At 57.3% G+C, this 7,748-nt stretch overlaps 1 protein-coding gene across 1 annotated transcript; it reads right to left on the bottom strand.

Moving 5' to 3' along the window:
* Nucleotides 1–301: 301 nt before the first annotated feature.
* ATP6AP1 (ATPase H+ transporting accessory protein 1) lies at nucleotides 302–7,526 on the bottom strand. The gene is made up of 9 exons (XM_006915306.3): nucleotides 7,400–7,526; nucleotides 4,957–5,031; nucleotides 4,477–4,670; nucleotides 3,954–3,994; nucleotides 3,038–3,123; nucleotides 2,373–2,611; nucleotides 1,725–1,772; nucleotides 1,407–1,638; nucleotides 302–1,180 (listed from the first exon to the last, which is right to left on the bottom strand). The coding sequence occupies exons 1-9, from the start codon at nucleotides 7,472–7,474 to the stop codon at nucleotides 971–973; spliced, it is 1,200 nt and encodes a 399-aa protein (XP_006915368.3). The 5' UTR covers nucleotides 7,475–7,526; the 3' UTR covers nucleotides 302–970.
* Nucleotides 7,527–7,748: the final 222 nt, after the last annotated feature.

Below are 7,748 nucleotides of genomic sequence, written 5' to 3'. Positions count from 1 at the left end.
GCCAGGCGCGCGCCGCTGCGGCAGCCAGGGGGGGAGCCTCCTCGAGACGTGAGGGCAGCCATTGTCACGACCGCCTCCCCCAGGCGCCGACCGCCCACGCGCTGTAGCCCCCCGCCCTACACTAGCCGCTTAGGGGCCCAGCTGGTTAAGACCCTCCGCTCTCTCCGGGCTCCCTGGGAGGCAGCGCGCAGGACTCCCTCAGGCATTCCCGCCTCCGCTAGGCCAGCTGCAACCTCTCCCGCAGCCCTCGGCCAAGCGCATCCTTCACATCCAGGGCAGAAATGAGTGACACGAGGCCGAAGCGTGGCGACCCGTCTTTATTTTATTAGGAAGGAAACCCACCGAGCATCCCGGCTCCTGCCCAGCGTTCCTGGCAGAAACCTGCCAGGAACCCAGTGAGCACACTCAGCCCACCTCCGTGGACGGTCCCTTCCTTCTCAAGCCACAGAAATAAACCCCAGTGTACTGCTTATTGTTAGCACATCATCACCGAAAAACAATACCAGCATAGCGCGACAGACAGTTATATAGTACTTCCACCCCACCCCCGAACTCAGGGGACCTCCAGCTCCTGGTTGCTGCTGCAGGAAGCCCCATAAAGCCTAGGGAAGGCGCATTGGCCACACAAAAGCACTATGAACAGCAAGGGGTGAAGGTGGAGAGATGAAAATAAATAAGGAGAAAGGGGAAGGAGGAGGGGGCCCTAGAGTTCATATCTCCTCCCTTCATAATCACTGTGCCTGGGAAATTTGTCTACTATCTATGCAGAATATGTACACCTTATTGGTAGAGATAGGGGGTGGGCAGCCTCAGGGGAAGTCCCTCACAGGTTGAACAGGAAGCAAGACAGACTGAGGGGAACTGGGGGTTCATGCTATGGAAGTCAGGAAGCCCTTCGGTCCAGCATGCCTCGAGGTGAGAAAGCCACAACTGGACACCATCGCACCCTCAATCCTCCATGGGCACAGGGTCACACGATTTGGGTCAAAGTGATGGTGGGGCCCTTGTGGTCATCAAAGCGGTCCATGGTCTTGAGGCTCAGGATCATGTGCAGGCCATAGGTGAAGATGAAAAGCATGAACAGGGAGGTGAGCAGCCCCATCCAGATGCCCGGGGAGAAGAAGCCAGCACAGTCGCTGGCGTAGGAGAACTGCTCACCCGTCACGTTGAAGGCCTGGATCTGGGGGACAGAAAGGACCGCGTGGCCCCACAAAGAAGGAGGCCCAGTAAGGGCTGGAGTTCCCGGGTTAGTGGGGAGTCCAGATCTCCTGGGATGGGAGCACTGTGGGAAGGGTCTCTGGACCACATTCCTGAGCCCAATTAATGCTGAGACTTCGAGCCTCTGTTCCCTCCCCTCTCTACCGGGACCATGCTACCTCTGGCCTGGGCTCGTCCCTGCTCCCTACCTGGAAGTCCTGAAGAGTCATCTGCCAGAGAGAGGGCTGCGTGTCAGGCACAAGGATATTGCCATTGTCACCATTAGTGCTGACGTACTGGCAGTGGAAGGAGTAGATGCTGGGCCCCGTGATCTGGGAGGCATTGAAGTAGACTACGGAGCCATTGCCGTGGATTTCAAGGCGGTCCATGGTAAACCAGTGCCGGGCCGACACTGGGTAAAAGCGGTTCGCCAGAATGAATCTGAGGGAGGCCAGAGGGTGTCAGGCAGCTGAGAAAAGCCAGAGCCCGGCCAGTCAGCCCACACCTCAACCGCCCCTCAGACTCACTTGAATGTCACCGTGGTACCAAACAGTTGTTCATAGGTCAGTGCAAGCCTGCAGGGCAGAAGAAAGAGGCAAGTTGTCAGGTTCTGGAAGGGCCTTGAGCATCTTGGGCCAAGTTGCTCGAGTTCGCTCCGACCTAAGCCGCCCAGGTCCTCGCAGCCACCTGAAGAGGCAGTGTCTCATTTGACAAGCTGGGAAAACTGAGACCTTGTCACATTCTAGGTCAGGAACCAGCACTCAGGTGTACCACCTTCAGCTGAAGCCTCCTTCCTCTGGCTCCCCTCAACCTGCTGCACCTCCTCCTCTCAGCTCCCACTCGGGGTCGCTGAGGTGCCCAGCTGGGCTTTAGGGGTGAGAGCGGTCTCTCACGGGGAGGGTACGGGAGCCCAAGAACTGACTCCAGTCTGGTATGCGCCCCCGTGCAATCGCCTTGAAGTTGCTCAAGGTGGAGGTGTCAGGTTCCCAGGTGACTGGGAAGTATGCACCACCAAGGTCCCAGCCAAGGACTAGAGGGCATGGGGAAGCAGAACTCTGAGCAACCTCTACTCCAAGAGCCTTCCATCGGCCTCACCCCATGACACCACCAGCACCCCGTAGTGCACACCCCCCAACACATACGCCCACCCTCAGTGGCAGGTACTTTGCCCTTACACGGCAAGGGAGTCATTCCAGGAGGAGCCAGTCAGGCTGAACCTCTGGAGGTTAAAGGTGATGAGGGTCAGGTCCTCCCAGCGTCCCCCGTATGCCACCGAGAAGTTCTGGGCCCAGAACAGGATCCGGGGAGCAGTGTCATTGTAACTCACAGGGGGGTGGATCACAACTGATGCGGGCTGTTTTTGCAGCAGCTGGCGACCTAGCCCCCCAGCCACCATGGCTACATCGCGGGTCACCTGCAGAAACAACCCACAAGCCTTCTCTCAACAGCCCTGGGGACAGGCTCCAAACCACGTGGCCTGCCCTCAATGTCGCCCCAGGCACCCTCTCCACCATCTGTAGTCCCACTGGTCATACTCAGAGGCCCTTCTTCCAGGAAGCTTTCCCAGGGTGGCCCCTAAGGGATGTTCCTAGTCCCTCCGATTTAGGATCACTTGGACTTACTGTCCAAGTATGCCAGCCCGTAAGGCTGCTAGGGCAAGGTGGCAAGCTGCGCCTGGAAGGACTAAGCAGAACTTTACGATTCATATTCATTCCCCGACATCGGCCCAGGAGAGAAGCCAGCTCCCACCGAGGCGCTTCGCTAGAAGCCACCCCCCCTCCAGGCCACTCAGCATGCGGCCTCTGCCCACACCCCAGAGCCCCTGCGGAGGGGCACGTACCCTGGAAGGGCGGACCGCCGTGAGGGCCGCTGTGTACGGGACGTCTTCAGACTTGAGTGTGCTCAGCACCTGCCCAATGACCTCATCTGAGGGGCAGTGGGGAGAGCAGAGAACCAGGTCACAGGCAGCTGCTTATAGCAATGCTCCCCACCGCCTGTGAGAAACCATCTGACCTTCACACAGCAGCCGACAGAGGCAAGAACGTGCCCTTCCACGTCCCACATTAGTGCCCTCTCTTGACGGCGCTCAGTGAGATCACCTCACAGAAGTGGGAACCACCAGATGTCTGCACTGTGAGGTGCCCCCACCCCCAACAACTGGCATGTCCTCTGTGGTGGGACACTGAGATCCTCAAAGAGCCAGCGCCCATCAACCTTCACTAGTGTTTTCGATTCCCGTTGAGGATCCCCCACAGCAGCTGCTGCTCATCCTGCCCAGCCCCAGCCTCCCCTGCGACACCTGTGGCCTCAGTCACCGACTCCCTAATGCCAAGCCCTAACTAAGGGGAATGAGACAGAGATGTAAGAAACTCCAAAGCCATCCACAGAGGGTTCCCGCTGACCTTTCCACGGGGAATGACTAGCCTTTCCAACAAAAAGACAAGTTTTCGGAACTGCTTTTTGAAATATTGCTGGTCTATTAAACCCAAAACTACAGGATTCACGCTGCCTGAGCGGAAACTGGCTCCATAGGCTCCCGCACAGAGGACCCCTAGATGCCCCGAAACCTCTGCCAGGCAGGGCCCAGCTGAAGAGGGCGAGGCCTGCGGGCCAGCATTTCCCTGCTCAGCTGCCAGTTGCTCTGAGAAGCAGGGGGCCGCCCTGGGAGTGGAAAGGGGCTGAGGAGCTGTGGGCCAGCTCTGAGGCTGAGGGCGGGACGAGGATGAAAAACGTGCACCCTGCCCGATCCCACTCACCGTTGCCTGTGAGGACTTCCCTTGGCGCCATCAGGCTCGAGCTATGGAAGAACAAAAGCGTCAGAGCCAGAGCCCCCATGATCCGAACAGCTCCCTGCCATCCTGGGCCGCACCTCCTCTAGCGTGTCCTCTGCTCCATGCCACTGTCCTTCCCCACTAGTCCCATTCAGCTCACTGCTGTCTCCACACCTTCGCTCAGATCACAGCCCTACCTAGAAGCCTTTGCCCCTCCCTCCCGCTTCACAGTCCTGCTCCCGTCCCGGCCACCGGCTGCATGAATGGGTCCTGGCTAGGTGACTTGGTTCCCCACCACCAGAGCCCATGTCCGCCTTGTCTCTGGAGGCCCAACAGGCCTAGTATGGAGTGCTGACTCCCGAGTCACAGCGCAGCTGGAGACCCTTCCCACCTCTCTGGCCAAACAGTGCACCTTCTGGAAGGGCTTCAAAGTTCTGAGTGGGAGGACTGTCATCTCTGAGTTATGCTATCAGAGCCCAGAGCCTTGTGGCTGGAGGCTGGGCCATACCTGGCTGTGTAGGGCAGGCGGATGAGCAGCAGAGCCGGGAGGCTGGCATTGAGCTTCAGCTCTCGCAGGGTGGCCAGGTCCACGTGCAAGGGGCTGGCCCCAAGCTTCTCCTGCAGGTAAGTGGTCAGAGTGCTGACTGCGTACCAGTCGACGGCGGGAAGCACCAGAGAGGAGGGGGCCAGGTCCAGGGCATTCTGGGGATGGAAGAGAGGTGGGGGATGAGTTAGCAAAAGTCCAGTGGACTTGGACCAGCCCCCCAAACCTGGCAACCCTCCTCTGACAAGCTACACCCACACCCACACCCACACAGGGGTCTCATTCCAGGTCAGAAAGCAAATGCCCCATGCTCTTGGCCCCATACACTCAGGCCTTTCTACCCGCCAAATCGGCATCTCTGGTTCCTAAGGGGACGGTTCTCATTGTGCTGGCGGAGGGGTGCAGGACAGCCCCCATGGCCCACAGCTGGGAGAGGATGCTTACCTCCAGGTTAGAAAAGGCGCTGTCCTGCTTGTTTCCAAACACACCCCCGTATGCCGTGAAGTCTTCGATGCTCAGCTAGTGGGGAAGCAGGGAAGACGCCTCAGAAGGCTGGGCCAGATGAGGGCAGGGGACAGACACCTTCCCTGTGCATATTACGCAGGGCCAGCAAAATCTCATTTAGAGTCAGATTTGGTCTGGTCCAAAGAGCGAGCAAGGGTGAGCGTGGGGGTGGGGTTTGGGGTGGGGATGGAAGGTTCTTTCTGGTGTTTCGCACCCTCCCGGCAGGGTGAGGATGAGAAAATACGGAAGGCGGTCATGGGGTTCGGAGGAAATCTGCGCGCGGCTGATTTGTGGTAACCTCGGGAGTAAGAGTCAGCTGCCCGCCTGCAGACAAGAGGAACTGGGTAGGGAAGAAGGAAGCTGGGGGAGGGGACAGGGGGCAGTTAGGAGCACTGACTGCATGCTCCCTGCCCAAAGGAAGTCACAGAAAAGGAGAACCTGCATGACAGTTGCAACAGCTAGAGCCATCTATGCCCAGTGTGGACGGGCCCTTTTTGAAAGGAGAGTAAGAAGTTCCCCTCCCCGCCTGGTTCCGGTGGAAGGAGAGAGAGAGGTGGAGATCTTGGGATGTACTGGAGAAAGCGCTGAAGTCTCCTGAGCTCTCACGACCACAGTAACCCTGATGCCCACTCCTTTTCGTCTGCGACCTAGAGATGTCCTTCGACTCCTGCCCTCCACCCCAACTCCCAGCTTCCTCTGGCTTTTCCCAGTTAAGCCCAGAGGTGACCTTAATCAGCTTCCCTAACCTCATTCTGTTTAGTATACACACTTGCCCAACGTCCTCTCCCTTCTTGGCAAGAATCCCCACCCTGTTTGGCCGCCTGGGCTCTCCTTCTGAAAGTCCCAGAACCACCTCTATCTCCCTGCTTGAAATAACCCAAGGCTTTATGCCACACTTAGAACTGCAACCAACCTTTCCCTCCCCACCTCCTGGCTACTGGCTGACCACCTCCGACCCCTTTCACTCACTACACTCCAGCAACACCAGCTCTTCCATGGGATCACTAAGAGCACTTCCTGCCCAGGGCCTTTGCACCTGCTGTTCCCTCTGCCAGGAACACCCTTCCCCCCATAGCCACATGGCTCTATCCCTCCCTCCATTTACGTCTCTACTCAGATATCACCTGCTCAGTGAGCCCTTGCCTGATCACCCTTATCTTTAATAGGGTTGCCAGCCACTCTGTCCCCTTAGCCTGCTTCTTTCTTGTCTAAACACGATAGCGCTAACATCGTATCATATATGAACTTAGCTTTTCCTTGTCACTCTCATGAGAAAGCTTCCTCAGGGTAGGGCCATGGATTATTCTGCTCACGGCTATGTCCCCAACATTTAATAACTGGCGCATAGTAGGCAGTCCAAATTTGGTAAATAGGTGAATGCCATAAGACAGGGGAACCCCAGCTAGATGTTTTACATGGATTTTAAGAATTGCTCCTCCCAGCCCTCTAACGTAGGTTACAGTATCTTTATTTCACAGATACAGAAACTGGCATTCGTAGATTACTTCACGCATCCAAAGGCTGGTTAAGTAGTAGAACTAGAATTGAATTCCAGTCTGACTACATTATTTACCACCTCCTGGAAGGACTACAGGCCAGCACGACCGACCGCCACAACCTGCCCACAGAGTGACGGGGCAGGACTACAATGGGAATGAGACATACAAGCCACCAATGAGGAGGGGACAAGCAGAGGCTCGCTAACTTCCCAAACACCAATCCTACACTGCCCTAGAATCTTCTCATGGTCTACATGTCTGGTTTGGGGGCAGAGGAACCTGAATGGGGAGGGAAAACAGTGTGCCGGTTATAAGCACGAACTGGGGGGGGGGGTCCAACAGACTCAGGCTGGAACCAACTGTAGTATGCATAAACCAGCCAATCGTTGCACCTCTACAAGCCTTAGTTTCCTCCGCCGTAAAACGAAGATGATATCAGCTTAGCACGGTATATATGAAGCACTCAATAAGTGGTCGGTTTTTGATTACCTCTATTATGGTCATTACAAGTTAGAATCACAACTCTGCCACCCATTAGCTGTGTGACCTTGGGCAAGTCACTTCCGCTCCTTGGGCATCAGTCTTCTCATCTGTACACAGGGTCGGTAATCCTTACCACGTAGAGTAGGTCAGATAAGTGCTCAGTACCCAGTAGGCATCCAGCCTCTGACCCCTTGCTTCCCCTAATCAAGTTGATGCCATTTCCAGGTCTTCACCATTCCCACTGAACACTCTCCTCCAGGCCTTCCCAAGAGAGGAGCCACACCTCCCAGCAGTTGAGAGAAGGTCACTGAAGCTTCCCTTGGGGAACGGGCCTCAGTGTTCTGGGGAAGGGGGCCTGCCTGCCTCCTGATGACCGAGGGAGAGGGCTGGGGCAGGCGCACCTTGTCCTGCAGGAACAACAGCACATTGCGGGGGCCCAGCTCCAGGGCGGGGTCTAAGTAAGTAGAGAGCTGCATGTCGCTGGTGATGTGGCCCTCGTGGGTGTCGACCGCAGGAGCCCACAAGTCCCTGCCAGGGGACAGAAGAGGTGCTGTCAAGCGGAGGCGCATGGTTTGAAATCCGAAGCCCATGGGCTCCCAGCTTGATGCGTGGGGCCTGGAGCTCTGACCTGGCCGACTCGCTACGGGCCGCCGAGCAAGAGACGGTCTCCTCCGGGCCGTGCCGCTCCTCGCCGAAGACAGCCCTGGACTCGGGCGACCGCACCTCGGCCGCCGCAGCGCAGTGCAGCCC

Source organism: Pteropus alecto, unplaced genomic scaffold (assembly GCF_000325575.1).
Source record: "Pteropus alecto unplaced genomic scaffold, ASM32557v1 scaffold396, whole genome shotgun sequence".
NCBI lineage: Eukaryota > Metazoa > Chordata > Mammalia > Chiroptera > Pteropodidae > Pteropus > Pteropus alecto.
Note: the sequence above shows the minus strand (reverse complement) of the source record. Positions and strands in the feature narration are given on the sequence as shown.